Raw genomic sequence first — 24,035 nt, 5'->3', positions numbered from 1 at the left:
CAGATGGACCTTGGCACAGGCATTCCCAGGGACCAAAGAGCAACTTTACACCTTGCCATTTCAGCATGTGCCTCTCAGCAGCGTTCAACGGGAACTACATAATGTTACTTACTCTTTGCCAAAACACGGTTTAAGATAGTTTGAAGTTCAATTGCAGTCACTTCACAGTCCTGGGTAGAAAAGACACTTTAGGTGTTAACACAAAAATTATTTGAAGCAAGCTCTAGTCACTTGCTGTCAGACATCCAGAGACTATTTTCCTTCCATAACTAAGGCATATAAACCTTTGTTTTTTTCCTAACACTTTACATTTACCATCAGATATCGCATGGAGGGGATCCTCAGAAACCACTCATATTTCCTAGCCTTTCAAATGGGAAATAAGCAATTTGTTAGGTGCCATGGTGACGTGACCCATTAAATGTGGACTTTTTAACAGGTGTGACTGAACTGTGTGACTTCCTTCTTTCTCAGCTAAAGAGGCTCAGGAGAACATTTGAGATTTTTCCAGCCTTAGGGAAACTACAACCAAAAAAATCCTAAATTTGCCCTCTCAAAACTCAGAAAGGTCTTTCTAACTAACAAGATGTTTTCCCTCTCCAGTGTCAGTGGCCACCTGTTAGTTAAGAGGAAATCTGACATGACAGCTACAGGCTAGCGCAACAGGGCTTTGCAGAAACCAAGGTTTGTCAAATACAATAAAGAGAGAGAAAGTTCAGACAAAAGTGTTCGAATTCCTGAGGCTTCAAAACAAAAAGGAAGCAATCGGCCAACTAGGCAATTGTCAGAATTATACCCTAACTCCACAGGTAATTCATTTCACCATGGGATAATATTTGCACAGTCCTCACTCCCATCACCCCTACTTTCAAAGTTATTCCATGCTCTGCATTACCGAGGGAGAAAATTGCATTTTGCACCAATAACAGGAACAATGCAATAAAGCTGTTCTATTGTAAAGTAAGTGGAACCGAAGCTGTGAGTTAATAAAAAGGGACAACTGCTGACTTCTTTGAAAACCAGACAGCAAAAGGAACTGGCAAGTCAAGTATTTGCATAATCAGAGCAGAGAGGTCCTAGACTTTTTCTTTCACTTACCTCTCCGGAGACCTTTTGAAACAGAGTCTTGAACTCATCATCTATATCTTTGTTATCGACGTGAGGCTAGAGAAAAGAGATGACCCACAGTGTGGTTACAAGGTAGGTGCAGAAAGCAAGCGGTGGGTGTCACAACACACCCTTACGAGGGACTGTTTACAGTGGAAAATGGACACTTGCTCTGCAGCGTTGGCCAAACAGAGGCACTACTTAAATCACAAGCAGTCAGGGGCTGGCTTCATTTGGGAGCCAATACTTTCTGAGACTTTTTCTTCTGTGACAAAGATAGTTTTATAAAACACCTGCCATGAAAATGTTGCTGCACTTGGCTGTGGCAATTCGCAGTTCCTTGGAAGTCTGCTTCTGCAATTTCTCTCAAGCTTCAGGAATACTGTTTGTTACTATGCAAAGGATCACTCTCCCTTCTTTCTCCTATCTAGACTAGACTAAAGAACAATTTACAGCCCTGTCTATAAGGCTACAGTTTCTGTGCCACATGGGCCCACGTACATGAAAACTAAACCATATAAAGAATCTCCATAACCAAAAAATATTTTTCCTGAGTGCAAACATATACTGTGACCTCAGCTCAGGGGAGAAATAAACATCTTGTCCCTGTTTTTCCCCTGCAAGATGAAGGAAAAGTCTGCTAGAAAAAAAAAAAAAAAAAACAAAACCAAGACATTAAAGACATTTACCTCATATGGTTTTGCAGCCACCATGTCACCAATCATCCTAAGGAAAAAAAAAATTAAAAAATCAGAAATTACAAGTCTACTATTTGCCGTTAAAACAATTAGCAAAACATTTTGTTTTAATATAAATGCTCTTACCAAATGCACAGAGAAAGTCCGCTGGGCCCCTGTTCCCCAAGCTCTCCACCCCACCTCCGTTTGTCCCCCCTCTTTGAAGGTATTTATTTTCCCAGACTTGTTGTTATTGACTTGCATCCAGACTCCTTTTTTTTTTTCACTCAATGGCTGCTAATGATACAGTCATTTTAAAAGCATCTCATCATCGTGATACTCCCAAACCCTTCACCTTTTAACTGTAGGACCTGAGGGATCTAGTTACCACTTCAGCACTTGCTGACAGATAAGAAGCAATAAGAATATAGGCCCTCAAAGTAGAGCATGGCACGTGGGTGCAACACCTGGCCTTCTTTATCATAGAATCATAGGACTCTATGAATCCTATCATAGAATCATAGGACTTTGGGTTGGAAGGGACCTCAAGGATCATCTAGCTCCAACCCCCCTGCCATGGGCAGGGACACCCTCCACCAGACCAGGATGCCCAAAGCCTCATCCAGCCTGGCCTTAAACACCTCCAGGGAGGGAACAGCCACAGCTTCTCTGGGGAGCCTGTGCCAGGGCCTCACCACCCTCATAATAAAGAATTTCTTCCAAACATCCAGTCTAAACCTACCCTCTCAGCTTGAAGCCATTGCCCCTTGTCCTATCACTACACTCCCTGCTGAACAGCCCCTCTCCCGCTTTCCTGTAGGGCCCCTTTATTTGCCTCGCCAGCAGAAGAGGAGGGTTTAACAGAGCAGATACACACTGTGTTTTTGTCTGTTTCTCAGAAAACACTCGCAGACAGAACTCTCCGTTTTTGTAAGGCTCAAAAGTGGATGGCACGATGAGGTACTCTCCCCGGGGCAACTTCATGCGGCTGGACACTTCACGCAGGTTGACATAAGGATCCGACCGGGCTGCCGGTTGGTTTCTTGCGAAGAAAAGACGGTTCACATGAATATCTGGGTTATCTTCCAGCTGTGGGAAATGTGCTTTTGTTAGAAATTCACCGGTAAGCCAGACACCCTATTTCAATTTCACGTTTCTAAAGCCATCTCGAGATTTTCTTTGGATAAACGGGAAACAGTCAGGAAGATAATAACAAGGGGCAGGGATATTTCTCTATAAAGATTATCTTTTTGCCTGCCTCTCTACAATCTGTGATATAAAATCTTTAAAAAATGTCATGATGTACGCTCATACCTGGTCAGACTAGTACCTGCTGTATTTAAGTTAGACTGTGAACAGAGCACTTTTTACTTTCACAGGCTGCTTGTGAACAAGTTTATCTTTCAGAATGGTTTTGAGCACTTTAAGGTATGAGATAAATTTCCTAACTGCATAGGAATTGTAGTTTCTGATTTCTTTAGACAAACAGGAAAGAATAATAAACAGGACAAAGTGTTAGTCACAAGGGTGAGACTTTTGGGGACACACTAGCTGATTTACCCCATTGCTATTAGTAATACTAAGGGTATTCCTTTGGATTATGTGGAAAATAGTGCTCAACTTTTCTTTAACACCAATAGACACTTAAGCAAGTGAGACATTGCATAGCTCATAAAACAAAACACTGATGTAAGAAGTGTAAGCATAACATCTCTGCTATAAACCTCCTATTCAGGAATTTTGCTCCACACAGATGTCTTTCAAAAAGTGTGATTCAATGACCCCCAAAAAGTGCTGTGTGGCTGACACAGGGTGGAGAGCACTACATATGGATAAGGGTTCTGGCAGTCTAAAATCAGAGCATACAAAGATGGTATCAAACATTTTATAATCATTCAGTTGCTCTGTTGTAAACTGTAGCAAAATACGGGGTTTTTTTTCCTCTTTTGTTCTGAAGATAAGATTGGGTCTGGCATTTACTCAACAGCCCCATCCTTTCTCCTCAAACAAACCTAAACTAAGTGGGAATGCAAAAATTAAGAAGGCAGATCTGTATCTTTTTCAACATACAAAGTTAATCTTCCCTTTGCATCTGCCAAGGCTGTTAAAAGAACACAGTTAATTGCTATATGACCATACATTCATTTACTGAGAGAGAAGAAAAGGGCTGAAAAGTCAATGAAAAATTGGCAACGCAGGCTGCTCGACCTCAGTAATGAGTATAGGCTATTCCTACTGACAGACGCCCCTGGGGCCTCTTTCTTCAGGAATGAAGAATCTCTTTACCTCTGTATTGGCATCTGGGAGGATTAGGGGAGGTTGAGCAGGATTTGCTCCTTACCGAGAGCCCCAGTTCAGAACTATAAAAGGAATGGATCCACAGAGTCTGACATTTCTTCGAAACAACATGAGCTACATTTTCTCAATTTTAGAGTGTGGAGATCCTGTTCTGAGTTCCCCTGTACTAAATAGACAAATTCTGACCTCTGTTTTACAAACTTAAAGGAAGATAAATTTCAACATGTATAAATGAAGTCAAGATTTGGACTCAGAGGTCTGTAATAAAGCCTTATATCTCTATCCTTTGGAAATGCTTATGTAGAACTTCAGGTATTTGTCAAGTGATTCAAGAACAAAGGTCCCTAGAAGAGCTGTCATTAGTAAGGAAGAAGCCTTCCTGGTTGTTAAATTCTCCAGTGTGACAGGATGTGCCCATCTGGAGGCAAGAAGTCTTCAGCAGAGATTACATACCTCCTGAGGAATCTGAAAGGAAGAGAAAAAGCTGATGTTAAAGACCTGCTACATACCTGCTTCTATCATTAGAGGGAAAAAAATCAGATAAGGCCTCCTTCATTTACAATCATGTATTGTAGTATGAGTTATACATTAAGTTCTAGCTTGTGCTTCTCTCCCCTCACATCACAGAAAATAGAGGTGAAATTGAGGACTTGTTCCTTACATTATATTTTTAGAGACAGAAGCAACACTGGGAGAATCAGAAAAAAAACCAAACTACTGAACCAGAACAATGACATGGTAGACAATAAATCAAAACAATTTTCAAATGCAAGGGAAGAATTATTTTTAAAAAAAGTGACTACTGAGCACTAATGATAGGCTGTAATCAGAAGCACTTATCTGGAATTGCCAGGCACCCTGAGCCTGCCCCCATTCAGATTTTGTAAGAGAAGGCTCTCAATGAGATAGTTGCTAAATTATTGCCTCTAGTTTTACACTGCTCTCCTGTTAAAGTGGGACAAAACCTGAGACTAAATTTATCTGAATCTTCCCATATTATGTGGGTCAGGAAGAAACGAGAGAAGAATTTGAATCGTCTTGCAAAATGAAGTGTAGTGCTGAATGCCAAGATGTAGCACATGGTTAATTTTTTCCCAGGGTAACAGGACAGGGAAAAAGGCCTTTAATGAGGAACAAACTTTACCTGATAGATTGAATAACCAATACTAAGCAGAGCTTCTCCCATTTTCTTCTGTCTCCTGCGGTTCTTCTGCATTAAGCCCACCAGTATAGTACAGCACGGCTCATTCAAACTCCCTTCATGGTCATCATCTGGTTCATCCAACCGGATTTTAAACTGGGGATTGGTCCAGTATGTGGCTAAAAATTCCCAAGGCAAGGCAAAAAGGAAGAGAGTTTGCTGTCATTGCAACCAAGATGTCTGTCACTAGAATTACAGAGAATATCTCTTTGGAAAGACATTTGACTGGAGATTTTCCAGTCCTTTGCATTACATTATATGGTTTTATGTTTTCACAGTTCTGCTGAGTATCCAATTGGAGCCATGGCAAATCAAAGCACCAAGGTATTTCCTGAGGAGTAATGACCAACAGGGAGGAGCTAATATCATTCATTCCAGGAATTTATCTCCAGGAAACATCCTTGGCTAAGGCTGCTGTTGTCACAAGAGGACCAAATGCCAGCCAGCCTTTCCAGAGGTCTAACCTGAAAATGAATGGAAACAGCACTGCCACTGAACTGTGACGCTTTCCTGGCTTACCCAACACTTTGAGCATTACTCCAGTCAGCAGCAAAATCCACGGAAAATGAAAAGTAGGCAGAGAGGAAAAATAAAAAAGAATGTAGCCATGAATTAAGTGCTTAGTGGGCTGGTAATCCCCGACGAGGAAGTAAGTGTGAATTAGATCTTGGTTTAGGCTGCCAAGCTCTTTCTTACTATCTAAACCCTGCAGAAAAGAGCTGCACCTCTAAGTTATTCCCACTGAAGCCCCATACAGTTCACAAGCATTTATTTTGACTGCTGGTGTTTCATCAAGCGCCCGCTTGGCTGGGTAGTTCTTGGTAGTACCTTGGTAGTTCTGGCAGCCCCCAGCAGTTGAACCTCGTCTCCACTGTCCATTGAACAGGGTCAGGTCCCATTTATTGATCTCATTGCTTGTCAGTGTGTCAGGAGTCAAATTGCAGATCTCAAGGCGGGTGAACTGCTTTTGAAAATCTGAAAATGCCATCCTGGCACACAGAAAGACCAGGGTTAGTCCATCAGCCTACAACAGTTGAGGTGACTCCCAACAGGGCCAAATGCTGGCACTACAAAGCTGCCCAAATCCTGATTTAATTGAACTCTGAAGCGTAGAACTGGCTTTTGGGAAACAAAATTTCTGCCTGAATGAGCTGTATCTCCTGGAGACGGTTGATCTCTATGGATGTTACACATTATGGGCTCTGTCATACCATTCTGTGTCATCCCCAGCCGTAAGCAATCCCTCATGGATCATGCTCAGTAAGTAAATGCCCTAAAATGGTTGGAACAAAACATGCAGTGACAAGCTGTTTAATGGGGGCAAGAGCCGGCCCCTATGAAAGTGTCACTCTGTAGAAAAACAGTCCCAGTTAAGGTATTTTTCCTTAATTCTGTCACTGATATTTGTTTTTACCATTCCTAGTAGGTTTGCATGAATGACAGTCCTTGATCACTTCAAGATGCAAGCAGAGGTCTGTTCTCATTTCTCAGAGCCTTATGGCTTGTATAGCTGACTGCACTGGAGGACGGCGGATGTTTATCTTTCCAATCTACGTCACAGTAACATGTGTTTGGTACTGATCCATATAGTTGGCTAACTGGGATGGGCTTTACAGCAGGTCTGGGTAAACACTCTTCCCAAGATGGTAATCGAAACTTTTTCATTAGTGTGTAGCATTTAGGCAAAACAAAAACAAACCTCAAAATGTAGAGCATCTGAGGTTCATTCTTGCCACCTCATTAAGTTTATTACCATCCGGTTGCTGTATTTTGGATAAGCACTGAGTTATGCAAGTTCTAATAAAAGGTAGTGTTTGAATGGGAAGACAGATAAGCAAAAGGGTAAGAGCAACATGCATGTCATTATTAACCCCCTTGGTGCTGACAGCTTCTCTCTGTCTAAGTGAAAGGACTGCTTAAAGGGCATTAAGTGCACATAAAATGTCCAAAAGATTAAGCTAAATGAATAGTCCTCACCAAAACTCTCCATCGTCTACTTGCTTATCCAGGGCCTGTTTTTGTTTGGGATCAACATAATTCCATTCAGGAGCACTGCAGACAAAGCACAGAAGCAAGAAGTTCAGTTGTGGTTTATTCTAGGACAAGATCAGAGAGTTAGGCTTCCTATTCGGTTAGGGCTGGTAAGGGAGTATGTATTTCTTCAACAGCTAGATCCCCTGTCCCTTCCAGTGGCAGTACACCCTGGAACCTGACTAGACACAGCTGGAATCAGACTCCAACCGTATGTGCAAGAAATAGGCCTTAAATCAAATCATCTCAGCGAGGTGCCGGAGCGTACAAATAATGCAGACTGGCTGCGTTAGGCAACGCGCAGCCTGGAAGTCGGGCAGAACTTCTCCACTGGAAGATCTGTGGGGATACCTGGTAGGCTCCACAGTGAAAGAATATAAGCTCTGCTCTTGGGACCACAAAAGGACAAGAGAGCAAAAAGCTTTGCTCCTTCCCCATTCTGATGCTGGATTCTGCTCTCATCGGCTTCCAGTTCCACACCTGCCTCAGCAGGGTTGTCCCACAGTACTGCAGGTGTAACAAAGGCAGGATGTGATGTGTACATGACTGAGGCACCTTATCTGGGGGGGGGGGGGGGGGGAGGGGGGGAGCAAAGCAAATTGTAACATTTATCTCTATTTTCTATCCTTACATATGAAACAACATCAGCACCATCTCAGTCAGGTCAGGAAATAGAAATTTTCCAAACAAAGTGTTGCATGAAAAAGATATATTGTGACCCAAATAAAAGTAAAATCTATGCCATTCTGAATACAAAAACAAAAGAGTTGTTGCTACTCCCATTCTCCTGAGATTCTAAGATAGTTAAAGCCCAGATAGTTTCTGAGAGATTTGCAAATTTACAGGTCCTTAGCTTAGTCAACATCCTAATTTTTTCAAGATTCTATGTTAGAAACCAAATACTGGTCTGATTTAGAGCCAAGCAACCTTAGACTGGAAGCAGAAGCACAACAGCTTATCCCTGCTCTAATTCCCAAGACAGGGATTGGCTGACATATTCTACTGAGGGATCATATCAAAACAGTGGGGTGGATTGAAAATTGGCTATAAGACAGAGCCTGGAGGGTTGTGATCAGTGGCACAGAGTCTAGTTGGAGGCCTGTACCAAGTGGTGCTCCTCAGGGGTCAGCTAGAACATCTCTCTTACAAAGAGAGGCTGAGGGACATGGGACTTTTTAGCCTAGAGAAGACTGAGGGGGGATCTTATCAATACTTATAAATACTGGAGGTGTGGGTGTCAGGAGGATGGGGTCAGTCTTTTTTCAGTGGTGCCCAGTGACAGGACAAGAGGCAGGGGGTATAAACTTGAATATAGGAAGTTTCACATAAATGTGAGGAGGAACTTATTTACGGTGGGGGTGGCAGAGCACTGGGACAGCCTGCCCAGAGAGGTTGTGGAGTCTCCATCCGTGGAGACACTCAAAATTCGCCTGGATGCTGACTTGTGCAGCCTGCTCTAGATGATCTTTCTCTGACAGGGGGGTTGGACTAGATGATCTCCAGAGGTCCCTTCCAACCCCTACTCTTCTGTGATGCTGTGAGGCAGGGAAGAATGTCCACTGGGCAGAGTGGATCAATACCTAACTTTGCTAATAAATTAATAGTCTTTTATTCTAACTGATTTAATATATCTCCTAAATGTGCTTAGTGATTGGATTAACTCCATAGTCCCAATTTAATTTATAAAAGATACCAAAATGCAGAGAGAGAGAGAGAGAGAGAGAGATGGGAGCATGCAAAAACATACTTATCGCTCCAAGCTCCAGTCCATTCCACTGCACCCCAGGGATTTCTAAGCCTCACTAGTTTCTCTGTCTGTCCTCGGTAATATACCTAAAAGATCCACAACAAACAGAGCCTGAGCACTACCACTGTTACAGCCATCACAGGACAATCCTTTTCAGACAGGGTAAAACACGATTTGCACTTGAGAGGTGTACTCCATTACAATTTTCAGTATTTAAGGCACCTAGATGCCATCCACCCTCATTTTACACTGTCCTGTGCCACCAAGTGAGCCATTAGCTGCAGCTCACCATTTCAGATAGTGACAGATACCTGCAAGGAAAATCATCAGCTATAAAACAGCAGCACATCTACATCCTCAAAAGCAGGAGACATCACACAACACAGCAAGGTTATTTGGCACGGACACCTCTGTAATGATTCCAGTTTTGGAGGAGCAGGAGTATCTCCAGCTCACTGTGAAGGTGAGCTCGTGGAAGAGGGTTTTCCTCCTTTTCCATTAGCACCAACTAGCAAACTACCTACCTGTAGGTTCTGACCTGGCTAAGCACTACAGCTACCTCCTCCTTCTGTAGGAGGGTGTGTAGGTTAGCAGCGTTTGCCTCTGGCCAGTTGCAGGGAGGCATCACAAAGTTGAAGGCACTGCAATATTGCAGCCTCAAGCTTTTTTGTACAATGGCCCTGGGAAGGCTGGCTTACCTCTTCTGCTCCAGTGACAGAGTAAGCATGTCCCTTTACCAGCTTCAGGCTTGTGATGGCTTCTATCTCAGCTGCAGCAGTTATCTGGGGGAATAAAAGTACACACGTTTCAGACTCTGTATTGTGCATGGACACAGCTTGCAAGGGCCAATTAATATGGGGGACGATATCCAAAGGGGTATGCACAATGAATGTCAATATTCCTCCTGCAAAGTGTATTAAATAGAGGTGAGATCCACAGCAGAAGTTCACCTCCACAGTTTCATACCCCTAAATATGCAGTCTTGGCACAGCAGAGATTCAAGAATGTACAATGAAATCTAAATCTAAATCCATTTCCAAGCTCAGGCAACATACCCAGTCACCTGCAAAGACACACTCATGTGAACCCAGCTCTAGACTGCCTCCTTTGAGATCTGCCATATCAAAATTTGAATTCTGGTGATCCTGTATGCCACAAACCAGGATTTCAAACAAGATAATGAGACAGGATGTGCAAAGCATGGAGTTTCCAAAACACATACAAACTTCATCTGTAACTCGACAGAGCTTATATTACATGTCTCAGTAAACTTTAGGATTGAAATCCAAAGCCAGATTCAAACTACAGGCTACGACAAAGTTTCTCAAAGGGTTTTTCTCTGTCAGCTGCGTGTCTGGACCTGAAATTACACAGTATTTGAATGAGAAAAGATACTCAGAGAATGAAAACAGAGTTCAGGAAGACTGGTCCCCAGTTCATGGCTCAAAATATCATCATGGTCTGTCTTGAAAAAAGGGATGCATGACAAGAGTTTGTTATTTAAAACTTCATCCAAAGTTCTAATAACTGAAATCAATAAAAGTCTCCTATTAGTTGTTACTTGCTTTTAATTCAGGCTTTCCTACCCATGTCTGACATCGGTCTGAGTTTTGTTACAGTATGCACCAGAGCCCTGAGGAGTAAGGAGAGTAAAGGAACCACAGCCTCTTACATCAATGGAGCAGCCAAGCAGCGATCCAGCTCTCAGAGCCTTCTGGATGATCTGGTACAGGTTCGAAGGAGCCCTCTGCAGCTCATAGGACTCAGAGATGCCACCAGTAAAATCCTCGAAGCCCTCCATAGTGGACCCTCCTGTGAGAGCTTCATAAGAGCCATTCAACCTGTGGGGGAAATGACAAGGGGTCCATGTACACACCTGCAAGCATTGACATTGCAGAGAAAAAAGTTTATAATTTAGTATCCTTCAGTCTGCATGATCATCAGTGTGACCTGGGGCACCACAAGTAAAGCCCCTTGAAACAGGCAGTTGCCAATGTCCTTTACAGACCTAGAGAAAACTGTAAGAAATGGGGGGAAGGGAGGCTGCATTTGGGTGAAGTGCCTTGTGTCTAACACCACCACCACCCGCACAGTCAAGTCCTGCAGACCCCGGAGTGCTGCCTCCTGCTTAGCAACCGTACTTGGCATAGGCCTTCTCCAGCAGCGCGCTCCAGAACTCATTGCCTTCCTCCGAGTGCACAAAGAGCAGCTCCCCGTTCTTGGTGGGCAGCCTGTCGTCCACCACGACGTCCACCCACTCCCCATACTGCCAGAACTGATGAAAAAAAGAAAGGAGAAGATGAGTAGGGCTGCTGGGCACTTTACAGCTCCACACTACTGTCTTCTTACCCCTTCACCTGTCACCAGCTCCCCCTGGGGAAGTCACTGTGAGGTTTCATTCCCATGTTGGACTCCTCTCCCTTGTAGCAGAGGCAAACTCTTCCCATCCTTCAGAAGTGCCAAGCAGGCTTCTTAACTCTGTATTAAGCTTTTGCTGATAGGCTATATTAACAGCAACTTCTGAACACAGAACACCTGAACACCGTCTGTGCTCCATGCACCGCTTACATGGTGGAGAGTCCAGAAAACCAGTGTACAGACAGGATACTCTGATGTCTTTTTTTTTCTACTCTTTTAAGGTACAGTCCATTGGGGGAGTGAGGGGAGAAGACCCTGTAGAAATGCTGCAAGGGGAGGAGAGAGGGGAGGGGAGGGGAAGGGAGGGGAGGGGAGGGGAGGGGAGGGGAGGGAGAGGGAAGGGAGAAGGAGCCCTATGTAAGATGGCAGAACTCAGCCAGTGAGAAGGCATCTTTTAATGTTATTTAACTCAGCTCTTCTTTTCTCCCTCCTTTACCCCCCACCAATTTCACTTACACAGTGTCATTCTTGAATATTTAGCCTGTGCCACACATAAAGCTGCTTTTACCTAAATACTATAATTTTCTTCTTTTATTCTCGATACCGTGATCATATAGGTACCTGGAAATGAAAGATCCCAGCATAGTCCTTCTGGAAACTCTGATCCTTGGGAACAACACGGTACAGAACATCTGGATTCAAAGTGAGAGATGCAATGGCAGCCAGGAGCCAGCAATCACCTAAAAAACAGTGTTATGAGGCAGAAAAGCTCATTAACAAATGTTTTTCCCAGATGATCCTTACACCGTTATGTCACACTTCCACCTAGACTAAAATACCAGCATGAAGTGCTCTGAAACATCCTGCCAGACTCAGAACTGGTCCAACAATCCTCTCTTGCTTTGTTCTGTTACCTCTTTCGCTCATTTTCCACTCACCCTGACCACACAGGCATCTCAGGGCCTCTGAGCCTGATTATGGAGGGAATTTCAATGGTATAGTTTGGACTTTACTATTTTGATTTTTTAATGAAGCTAGCTGCTTTATCTAAGCTTCTTAATGCTCTCAGGAGACCAAGAACATAGCCAGAGGGAGAAGACATGGAAGGGTATATGGGTTGCAAAGTCTGGTTGGTCAGTATGGAGTTAACGACCCGCAGTACTCTAACTAGAGTCACCACACCTGGGAGAGGCAAGGGCTTAAAAGGCTCTAGAAGAGGGCAAAAGCTCTGGGTTGATGGAAAGGTAGTGGGGCTTCCATCCCTATCTTTTGGAGAAGATTTGATGGGTAGCAGGAACCTTTGGGTAAGTATTGTCTCTTTGACAGTCTAAATTTGACCCAGCACCCAGGGTTATTGCTACATGAGGCTAATGGAAGCTGAAGTCTCCTGAGAACTTTGCAAGAAGGTGAGCCCTTTCTCTGGTCCACTCCTTATCCTGGAAGGGAGGGAATGCCAAGCCCTTGCTGGAGGCTGGGTGTCTCACAGCTGGGGCTGTTTCCTGGGTTGGTTACCTGCTTGTTGTGTATTGGAGTTTTGGTAAGTGGAACCCTCTATGGCACCAAAGGTAGTGCCCCTGGGAAACTCAATGACTTATGGGTTTCTCACAGGATTTGCATACTGCAAACAGCAAGATGAACTTTTGTGCTATTTGAGATGTGCATAAGGTCTAGGAAAACAAAGCTGGTCTGAGGTACTATAACTTTCCTGGTTCCTTGTGGATATCTGTGCCAAGACATCATTTCTTTGTGCAGGCCCATGTTCTGCAAAAGGAACTGGCATAATGGCTCTTGCTGCAGTGGAGATAAGCTAATCAAGAATTTGAGGAAAGAGATTAATTGTAGCATGATTTAGCATATTAGAGCAGCAGTTAAATCTTTATATTGGCTTGGACTTTATGACTTAGTGCCACAATGAATATAATTATAATGGTAAGATATGGAGACTTGCCTGGTGCTGTGTGCTCTCTGGGACCTGTACAACACTGGGAAGTACTGAGATGCCCCCATGAGCTGGGTCCCCATGACCCTACCTGTTCATGGTTAGGCAAGCAGGTGACTTGAGAAACACCTGTAAAGAAGTGCTACTGGTGTGATGACCTGTTATCACCTAAGCTGGCTGATGGGATGTGGGTGCAAAAGTGTGATCTAACCCTGTGTGTCAGCCCAGGCATTTCCAGTGTGGAGGGGAAAACGTAGTATTAGTGTGTGAAGTGCTGCTTGAGCCTTCCCCCTGGCACATTCAAGCTGGAAGGGGTTAGAAAATAGCTGGATTACCTGCTTCTCCCCTGCTTCTCCTCATCCACCTGCATGTCTTACAAGGAGGTTAGAAAAATTTGTACTGCTCAGTGAAACTTGGAGAGGAAGTGTGAGGCAGGTTAAATGCTACTTTGCAGAAAAGCTGTGTGAGCCAAGAGCTCTTCTTTGAAATGTAGGATTTCCTTTGCAGAAGAGAAGGTAAATTGAAATAAAAGGCTTGTGAGATGCTTACACTGAAAAGAGGAAAAGGTTGCTGTTGTGAAGAAAGAGTACAAAAGCTTCATCCACTAGAAAAACTAGAAGCAAAAACTTTCTCAAACTCACCTAATTATTTTACAAATTATTTTGCATTCTGTTGGACAGGGCTCAATTAATTGCCCTGGAAGGTTCCTCCCAGCCTCAGGTACTGTTGTGGGTTTGCATGCCAAGGTTTTGGAGGTGGAGTGGGAACTGCAGTGGTGCTTGTGCAAGAAGCTGTTAGAAGCTTCCCCTAGGTCCAACAGAGCCAATACCAGCCAGGCTCAAGGAGTGACCTGCTACTGTTCAAGGCCAAGCCCGTCACTGACAGTCATAGTGCTTCTGTGATAACATAGAAGGGAAAAAAACCCTGCAAGTGGATGCTTTTTGTCACCAGAGAAGGGAGTGAGAAGATGTGAGAAACTCTGCAGACACCAAGGTCAGTGAAGAAGGGGGATATAGCTTCTCGATATATATTTTCTCCCCTGTCCAGCTGAAAAGGGGAGTGATAGAGTGACTTGGGTGGGCATCTGGCCTCCAGTCAGGGTGAAACCACCACAAAGTACCTATGTATAAAGTAAGCAAAATTAGGTGAGCCCAAGATGGGGGAGGGGGAAAGGGTTTTAAGACCCTCCTTTCCCGAAAAAATGTAGATGCAGAAAAAATGAGGCTGAGAATTTAGATCTACTTTGTATGTTTCTTTGAGCTTTCCTGGTACAGGTGTATGCCTTATGCTGTTATGGTTTCTGGTTTTGCTTAGAGAGGTATGAATAATGGTGAGAAGTCTGGGGAACGGCTCTTCCAAGGAAAAAGATTGAGTGTCTTACAAATTTAGAACTGAAGCAATCATTTTTTCAAATACATCTGATTTTCTTGCTGCCCTGGCTCTTCCTGATACGCTGCAAAGCATAGAAGAGTATTTCTGAGAAGGTGGCAGGGTTGGGAGTGGTGCTGGTGTCCCTGTTCTGTCCCTCTGCCCTGGTGAGTCCATAGGTCTGCAGAAGCAACAAATTGGTGCTCTCCCAATGTGTAACATCTGCAACGTTTTCCCCTTCCTGGTCCAGGCCAGAATTTTAAGGTCTGTGAAGAGGAATCTACTTTGAGCATTGCTGAGGATGGTGTATGTTTGATGCACAATTAGACAGAAGAATCAGTGAAATGAGAGGGGTTTCCTTAAATATCTTATTTATTTACCCAGCTTGGAACTAAACAATTTCTGAATCTCAACCCCATAAGATGCCAAATGCAGCGTGAAATCCTTTACTGCTATCTCACGGTATGAATTAACTTCTGAGCATCTGGAAGAGTGACTGGCGTTGGCATTTCTGCCTCCCACAAACATGCTGTGGAATCAAACCTCCTGGGGAAGCACCGGGGGCAAGTCTGCTCAGAGCACGCAAGGAAAGGACCGTGCTGGAAGAACTGCACTGGTGAATGTGGCCTTAGAAAATAGCCATGCCTGCCTTGGGTAATGTGGAGTCCTACTGAGAGTAGCCCTGCTGAGAAGGACCTGGGTGTCATGGTGGATGAGAAACTTAACATGAGCCAACAGTGTGCTCCAGCAGCTCGCAAGGCCAATGGTATCCTGGGCTCCATCGGAAGAGGGGTGGCCAGCAGGGACAGGGAGCTGATTGTCCCTCTCTACTCTGCCCTCATGAGGCCCCATCTGGAGTACTGTGTCCAGATCTGGGGCCCCCAATACAAGAAAGATGTGGAACTGTTGGAGAGGGTTCAGAGGAGGCCACGAAGATGATTAGAGGGCTGGAGCACCTGCCCTACAAAGAGAGGCTGAGGGAGCTGGGCTTGTTCAGCCTGGAAGAGAGAAGGCTGGGGGGGGGCACTTCATTGCAGCCTTCCAGTCCCAGAAGGGAGTTTATAAGCAGGAGGGGATTCAACTTTTTCAAAGGATAGACAATGGCAGGACAAGGGGGAATGGATTAAAGCTGAAGGAGGGAAGGTTTAAATTAGATATTAGAGGGAAGTTTTTTACAGAAAGAGCGGTGAGGTGCTGGAACAGGCTGCCCAGAGAAGTGGTGGATGCCCCATCCCTGGAAGTGTTCAAGGCCAGGTTGGATGGGGCCCTGGTCAGCCTTGTGTAGATCCAGGCCTGAGGTTGGTGGCCCTGCCTGTGGCAGTGGGGTTGGAGCTCTATGATCCTTGGGGTCCCTTCCACCCCATGCCATTCTATGGTTCTATGATTCTCTAAACCTTGCTAATAACTTTAGCTAAGCTTGTGGCTGAAAAAATATCAACTGTGCCCTCTGAAAGGAACCAGCTGGGAACTGGCTGCTGTGCCAGGATGAAGCCTAAACCGCACAGGTTGCCTCTTATCTTCTTGTATACGGCAGTGGGATCCCAGACAGGTTTCACATCCCTACTGGATAATATATTGCTAGTTTTAAAGAAGTAGAAGTCTACTCTTTTAAAGTTCAACATTTTTGTGCTGGCAGCAAGTTTCAGAGATTTGTTTGTGCCCGTGGGAGAGCAGAAGAGCACAAGCTCCTTAGAAAGGCAGCTCAAACTTGTCCAGATTCAGCTGCAGGTTATAAGTCATCTTCCAGATTTTGAGAAAACTATTTGGTTTCCTTCCTAAAAAAGAGAATTTTTGGAGGGAGAGGAAATGAGGCCATTTGGTCAATGATTTAAATATTGAATTAGAATGTATTTTCAATATAGTTGTAGTTGGGAAAATGACAATATCAAAAAGCATTTGTGCTCACTCTGTACGTTTGAAGTTGTAGCCTTTTAGCTTATAAAAATAATCTTTAAAAAAAAAAATCTCAGCATTAGCCCCACAAGGCTAAATCAGCTACAGGCACATACAGTCCTTTCTGCTCAGTCTCATATTTCATGAACAAAAGTTTCAGACAAGTGCCAATTACAGTGTTTACCACTGCTGCTGAATGTGCTAAAAAGAAGCCAGCTTGATTCCTGGATCTGAAGTAATTTTTAATGTCGGTAAAGCAAAATGCTGTTCTTTTGTTTTTTACAAGCAATTCTGAGGAGTTTGTGGTGGAAAGGGTAAACTTGAAGCCTGGCTCCCAAACTCTGTGTGTGTGTATATATATTTATAAATACACACAGGTGATCTTGGAGAATTAATTTGACTGCTTGAAATAAAATCACTTGCTGCTCACTGATGTACTGAGATGGTTTGTGTTCTCAGTGCTGTGCAGGCACCTCCTGGTCTACAGAGATAATTGCATTACTGTGGAGAATACCAAATTCCTGGTGACCTGGAGCTGAGCGACTCCTCTGTATTGATGATGTTTACCCAAGCACACTGCAGTCACAGAGGCCATAAAATAAATGAGAAATTTGATTAGTTTCAGTTGCTGTAGAGCCACACTCAGTTTCTGTTTAACTACCATCACCGTGTCTGGACACAGAGCATCTAAACTCTTTGTTGAACTTGTGATAGTGAGTTTAAGCCAAAAGTCCAAGCATCTGCTTCCAAGATCTAACTGGTCTGTGCAGAGGCATTTCTGTCCTGACTATACTCTGGCTTATGGCTACTTTCAGCAATGCCTGGTGTTCCGAATGGGTGAGAATGCAATGTTGTGTGGCTCTTGCTTCCTGGCTTGCTGAGCAGATTGGGCTCTCAGCTTTAGTCTCTGCTGGAAGCCCTTCTTCCGAGCTCATAGTACCTGGGGCATCCTACCAAACATCAAGGAATCACTGACCCACTAGCTTTATAATCTCTGGCTGTGCAGTTTGCTCCTGGCTTGAGATTTCTAAAGAAGGCTTCCTGAAGTTTTCTATGGAAATGAATTAAGCTCTCCAGCTGTCTACAGAAGTGCAAAGGAGCACCCAGCAAAGGAACATGCTTTCTTGCCTTTGGGGTCTCAGAGTTGTCCATTAATGTATTTTTTGAGATCTAGGGGATAGATACACTAGAACAAGGATTTCCAGTACCTCTGGGCCCATGGGAGGGCCATAGTCTGTAGCAAAATAAGTGAACAAATCTAGGACTATTAAGCACTGTCCTACCTACAGGAGGTACAAAGGATATCACATCTATCCCAGGGCTGTCAGGCTTTGATTTGTTCTCCAGTCTGCCTGTAAGACAAGACTCACACAGAGGATGCGTGGGGTGGGCTCCTCAGCTGGTGTGAACTGGCTTCAGTGGGCTTCTCCAGCTGACAGCCCAGGCAGAGGGAGCTCTACTGCCTGGAGTATCCTCTGAGCCCTCAGCACAAGAGGTGCTCCCTGAATATAAACAGTGTGGATCTGGAAAGCTAATATTAACCTGAGGGGGTTGGAGTATGTTTTATATTTTTTAAATTAAATTTATGCCACTTGCTGCTTAAGACCTTCTGCAAACAATTCTCGGGTTAACTTATTCAGATAGCGGCACAAAACCTTCATAAATCACCTTTAATAACTACGCTATGTGACTGCGTTTCAAGTTGTTACCAGGCTATCAGAAAGATACAGTTCAAAGAATGTCTAAAATATTTCAAGTCTTTCAAGTCCCCATCAAGCTTCCCAAGCTGATATTCATCTAGCTTACACTTTTGTCAAAGAAGTAAGTTTAATGGCGTGAGACTAACTCTGAGTTTTCTTGTTCCTTTTGTTCATATCAACCCAGACCTGAGGTGTTATTTTTAAAAGAAAGGAAACATGCCAGAGAAGATTATTCAAAACAGGCTGTATTTCCCTAAAGGACTCGTTAACAGGTCATATACGTGGCTTGTCTAAATATGTAACCAGGGTCTGTTTCAACAGAAGAGTTTTACATGAGGGCTTTAGTAAAAAGGACTTTGATATTCGAGGTATTGGATCAAATGCCAGAAAAGCATAATATGCCTCGGAGATGTAAAGCAAATACCTGAAAGTTAAAAGGGAAGTCCCAGGCCTGTTCTGAAGTTTATTTTTGTGAAGGGTCAGTGTGTGTAGAAGCAATTGAGGGCAGTCTTGCAGAAACAAGCTAGATTCTTTGATTGGGTTTTTTTTGGGGGGGAGGGCATGTTTATTTTTTTGTTTTCTTTCTCTGAGAGAGAGCAAGCTAAATGGAAGCTCCCAACAAAAAAACCAGAATTGCATCTTGGGACTTTTCTTCAAGGTTTAGAGGTAGCTTTCAAGACTAGCATTTGGGATGCTGCCCACCGATGCGGGCTTGGGAAAGCCTAGAGCCAGGTGCCATCCCCAGATGCATCGGAGGTTTTTGGACCCAGTTCTGTTGTTCCCAGTACTTGATGGATTTTGGCACAGCTCTCTTGAATGAAAGCCCACTTAACACAAAGGACTGGGATTCCAGAAGGGTGTTCAGGGGAGGACAGCAATAAAAAGGGGCTTAGGACATTTGCACTCAGTTTCTGGGCTTAACACAAATAATACATTGGCCTCCTTTAGTTTAAGAGCAGGTAATATTCTTCAGTCCTTTTGCTTGTAAACTGCCACAGAAAATGAGGTTTTACTTCAGGCACACGATCTTTTTCGTTTGTTTGTATTACAGAAACTTTCCAAATTGGAGGTGACAAGAAATGTTGCTTTCATTACTTATCTGAACCATTCTCCTAAAATACAGTAAGTGATTTCCCTGTACTCTGTTCCAGCATCCACCAAATAAATATCCTGGAGCAAGTATATGATTGGGCATCTTATTTTTAGCATTTGGAGCACAGGCCCACACACCAGGGAATTTTTTAGCAATTGCTTTAATGGTGCTGTGTTTACAGGGCCAGTGTTGCTATTATTTATTGCCAATGACTTGCAGAAATTGTTTGGATCTCATATGCACAATGGATGGGCTAGAAGACCAGTAAGGTCAGGAGCGCTGCGGTAAGCAGCACAGGAGGGAGAAAGGCTGATTTCTCTGCATCTAATCTATCACATTCTCATTACAAGAGTCTCAGCCTTCTTGCCTCTGTATGTAGGCAGGAGAGGTTGCTGCTGCCACTGTCTTCTGGAGCTGGATCTTGTCAGCGAAGCAGACTAGGGAAGGTGACTGCTGCAGCAGCTCTTCAAAGCCACTTGTGTAGTAGCTCTGTTTAGACAATAGCAAGTATTGGAGAAAAATGGGTAGGAAGGCCATTCTATGATGTATCTCCAGGAGAGTAGGAGTGTTGTCTGAGAGATATCTCATCGGTGTTGGGCCATAATTCGGGGAGCTGAGCAACACTGCCTTTTTTGGCTGTGTTTGCAGAGCCTGGCTGGAGTCTGGTCGCTCCTTGTAGCTCTAGACCAAGCGCTGTACAAGCAGGAGGGGCATTCATCACAAAGGGCTTGGAAAAATCTGCTTGCTGTGGGTGGTATTGCTAATTCTACGTGCTCTGATCATTTTGTAAGATGTGGTCCTTGCTTCTGTCTCATGCCTGCGAGCAGATGGGCCATCCTGCCTGGCATGAAGTGGCATGTCATAGCCCCAGCCCCTGTCTAAACCAGTTCCCACTCTGCTCCTTGTTATGTATTTTTGCACAAAACTAAGGCTGGAACTTGCTCTGCTCCCCACAGAAAAGCCTCTAATGACTGGTCTACAGGCTGAAACTTCCCTGGTGTGTCCCTTTTCCCCTGTCTTTGGAGCTGCTTTTGCTAAGATGGGCATGAAGCCCACTCTCTTGCTTCAGGGCATGTGCTCTTGTGATTAGGTTGGTGTCCAGTTCTATCTCAAGAGGTGAAAAGCAAGTGAGTCTTCTGCCTCACAAAGGGATAATTAGCTTCCTACCTCCAGGAGACAGTTTGGTGTCTCCAAGGTTTGATGTAGCTCTTACAAGTCCATATATACCCTGTCTTAGGCAGAAATGCCAGTCCATGAAGTCCCCTTCTCTCTCCATGCTATGTCTGGGAAATAACCCATAAAATGATCTGTGGAGGAGGAAATTTTAAATGAAGCTGCTTTGGTTTTTTTTCTTCTTCTTCCAAAACAAAATTCAGAAGAACTGTACATACCCAGCTCTCCTTGGCAGACATCTGTTCGAGTAGCTCCTCCAATTATAAACTGAGGGTTGGCACATAATTCCTGAAAGACACATTTTCAAAGTATTCGTTATCCTTTGTGGGCTGAAAAGTTCTTGTCTCTTGTTTCAATGTTCATAAAATACTAAACACTTTCAACATTTCTTAAAAAAATATATCCTTTGTCCTCTGCCTGCTATAGTGTGATGTCAGAACAATGTTGTCTTGTTAAATCAAAGAGTTAATGTATTTTTTTAAGGCAAACCCTGAAGCCCTTTGCTACTTGAGACTGCCAGTGATATTAGTGAGAATTTTTGCTATTGTGGGGACAGAGGTGAAAATTCAACCCCAGCAGTTACATCTTATTTTGTCTTGCCATGGTTGTGGCTCAAGAAGTGCAAATGAGTTTGTGTCTGTCACTGCTGGCTCTGGCACTGGAGCTGTGCTAAGTTTCTACTGGCACTGTCGTGCAGGATGTTCCCCCACCCCAACCTTGCTTCTTGGCAGGCCAACCATGCAAATGCCTTAATTACTGACCCCCTCTTTCTTCCTGGCCCTTTGGGACCAGCCAAGTAGGTTATGGCAATGACTGTCCCTCCTATCACAACTCTGAGCCCTCCAATAATTCATACCCTGTAATAGGCAGTTAATGGAACAGGAAACAAAAGCCTTTTTTTTTTTTTTTTTTTTCCCAAGCTTTTCCCATGAATCATTTCAGTTGGAAAAGATCATTGAGTCCAACCAACTGCCAGCATCCTTTTTGCTTCTGCTGTTACCCAGCTGGTCAGCTGGCTGATGGCTGTTTCAGTGGCTAGGAGTCAGGAGTAGGTTAGCTACCATGCAGAAACTGTTTTGTCTTGGTTTCCTCCCCTACATCTGGTGGCAGTCAGCTGTGTATGACTTTACTCACCTAGACACCTGTCCTTTCTGAGCCACTGCCAAGTGCCACGCACACCTTTAGCATGACAGCACCTTCTCTCTTCCTATAAACCCACTGTGGAAATCATAAGACAAGCCTCTGGCAGCAGAGTGTCTAACACTGGCTGTCTGTAAACCAGCAGTCACAATCTGGGGGGATCACCCCAGCAGTGGATACTTATTTTCCAGCAGGCATTTCTCTGGCAGGTCTCTTCCAGGTTGCCCACTGAGTCCTGCCACCTCTGTCAGATGCAGGCCCAAGAAATGAGCAGGCCTGCGACCTCTGACAGGAGTCACATGCCACCTATACAAGCTGGTTGGAACCAGGTTCCTCCACGGGAGAGCAGAGACTGTCCCCAGCACGTGTGCTTGCAGGGGAGCTGGGCTCTGCCCTGTGCACAGGGATAAGCTGGTTTTCCCTGTCACTTGTGGGTGAAATGCTCCTAAAACACCTGTGCCCCTGCTGAGAGCCAGGAGGGCAGGGGGTTGCTAGGTAGGCAGGTTTCTGCCAGGCAGGGCCAGGATATTTAACCCTGCTGGATTTCAACCCTTGGTCACCCCTGACCACACTGTGCTTGTGACTCTGCCTGTGGTGAGGACAACATTGTCTTTGCATGAGGAACCTGAGTATAATTTCATGAGACTTCTAAGGCTGCTGTTCCCCCAGGGTAGGCAAAGCCAAGAGACGCATCCGTGGTACTTGCTGCTGAAACACTCAGGTGCCAAAGCAAGGTGCTGACTGACAACTGGGGCTGTCAGTGTAGAAACCTGGCATTATCACAGAATTGTAGTGGTTGGAAGGGACCTCCAGAGATCGAGTCCAACCCCCCTACCAAAGCAGGTTCCTTAGGACAGATAAAAACATTATTAAACATGCAAGATTGCATTTCTCACCTTTCAGGTGAAAAAAAAAAAAATCAAAGCCTTGAAATTTTCCCTTCTTTCTTTCTCCTTTGCCCCATCAGAAGCAGAAAAGTTGTTTTGGGTTGGTTTCTATCCTGTCCCTTTTTCAGTAGATCTTGATGTTGCAAGGAGGGGGAAGTGACAAAGGAGGAGCAAAGTAGGGACAGAAAAAAAAAACAAAAAAAAGACTGAAAAATGAAAGTGCAGAAACGTCCCTGAAGCCCTGATTTTGTGACTTGTTGGTTTTTTTAATCAGCATCTAATCTTTCCTCATGGAAATGGCCATTTTTAAATGAAAGTCCATTTATAGGATATACACTTTTCTGTAATAACAGTTCCAGTCAGTTCCTTTTTTAACTGTTGTAGGAGGCTTGAAGTGACACTGAGGATTTTATTTCAGTATTAGCCTTATTTCCTGAGGTGTAGGACCACAGTGTGGATACTGTTACAAACGATGGTTGGTATCTCCTGGGGTACCCCACACTCTGTGGGGAATTTTCATCTTTCTCTGGACTGTACCCTGACCTTGTAGCTTCACGGATCTGGGATGGGTAGAGAGGAATCAGGTTCCCATGAAACAGTGATAGGATTCCTTGCTTTATCAAGGGCTTAGAAAATGTTGATTTTTTTTTTTTCCCCACTCCTTTCTCAACCTTGCTTCTGCTGGCCATGGAGATAAAGCAAGATAGAAGAAAAAACCCAAACCGCACAGGAATAGTGGATATTTGGGTTCACTGTTGATTTAGCATGGATGTTCAGGTGGGCTGTGATTAGATCTGAACCCAGTAAAACAGGCAGTTATAAAGCACTCTTACCGTGGGGCGCTTCCAAATTATCCCCTGGGTTTTGAAGGAGTATGGTCCCAGGTCCCGGTAGCCCAGCGCAGACGGACAAGCAGGGAACTCCTCATCCTTGAACAGGGTGCCAGCCTTCAGGCACTCCTGCTTCAGGGCTTGGTAGTCCTGCTTCAAATACTTAATGGCATTCCTGTTGGAGCCAAGCCCATCCGCGGACGCTCTTTCTTGGCACAGCCTCGCTGCAACCCTGGACATGCTTGACCACCAGCCTGCCCACCTGGTGTGTGGCACAGCTCTGTTGTGGCCTCCTGGGCAAGAGGAACTGAATTTAGGCAAGTAGCAAGCTCAGGTGGAGCTGCCCCACACGCTCCAACAGCCCTGGAAGGAGGAGGCACCAGGAGTGCAAATAACATACCTGAGATGTTCCCAAGTGATGTGGGCAGGGAAGCAGTGGGGACCGCAGCCAGTGCTGCTGGGATTGTGGGCACGGCCTTGTATTACTCCCCTGTTATTTGTTTAAAAGCTTTTGAATTCCCTCCCCTTTTAAAAACACACTTTTAACCAGGAGCAAGGGAAAACAGTGCTTTTGCAGACACACCTGTTTACAT

At 44.4% G+C, this 24,035-nt stretch overlaps 1 protein-coding gene across 1 annotated transcript in view; it reads right to left on the bottom strand.

The window, feature by feature from the left end:
• Positions 1 to 23,682, bottom strand: part of LOC311190491 (calpain-8-like) — a gene marked incomplete at both ends in the record, with an annotated part of 30,465 nt that extends 6,783 nt beyond the window's left edge. Inside the window, 15 exons of the mRNA XM_084262420.1 lie at positions 113 to 170; positions 1,099 to 1,164; positions 1,797 to 1,833; positions 2,662 to 2,873; positions 4,536 to 4,547; positions 5,227 to 5,402; positions 6,112 to 6,272; positions 7,261 to 7,335; positions 9,062 to 9,147; positions 9,760 to 9,843; positions 10,734 to 10,902; positions 11,203 to 11,336; positions 12,041 to 12,159; positions 20,804 to 20,873; positions 23,446 to 23,682. Coding sequence (XP_084118546.1) covers positions 113 to 170; positions 1,099 to 1,164; positions 1,797 to 1,833; positions 2,662 to 2,873; positions 4,536 to 4,547; positions 5,227 to 5,402; positions 6,112 to 6,272; positions 7,261 to 7,335; positions 9,062 to 9,147; positions 9,760 to 9,843; positions 10,734 to 10,902; positions 11,203 to 11,336; positions 12,041 to 12,159; positions 20,804 to 20,873; positions 23,446 to 23,682 — 1,696 coding nt within the window. The remainder of the gene's footprint in view (positions 1 to 112; positions 171 to 1,098; positions 1,165 to 1,796; positions 1,834 to 2,661; positions 2,874 to 4,535; positions 4,548 to 5,226; positions 5,403 to 6,111; positions 6,273 to 7,260; positions 7,336 to 9,061; positions 9,148 to 9,759; positions 9,844 to 10,733; positions 10,903 to 11,202; positions 11,337 to 12,040; positions 12,160 to 20,803; positions 20,874 to 23,445) is intronic.
• Between the last annotated feature and the right edge of the window lie 353 nt (positions 23,683 to 24,035).

The sequence above is a fragment of the Gallinula chloropus genome, assembly GCF_964237585.1.
Source record: "Gallinula chloropus genome assembly, chromosome: 3".
Classification (NCBI taxonomy): domain Eukaryota; kingdom Metazoa; phylum Chordata; class Aves; order Gruiformes; family Rallidae; genus Gallinula; species Gallinula chloropus.
Note: the sequence above shows the minus strand (reverse complement) of the source record. Positions and strands in the feature narration are given on the sequence as shown.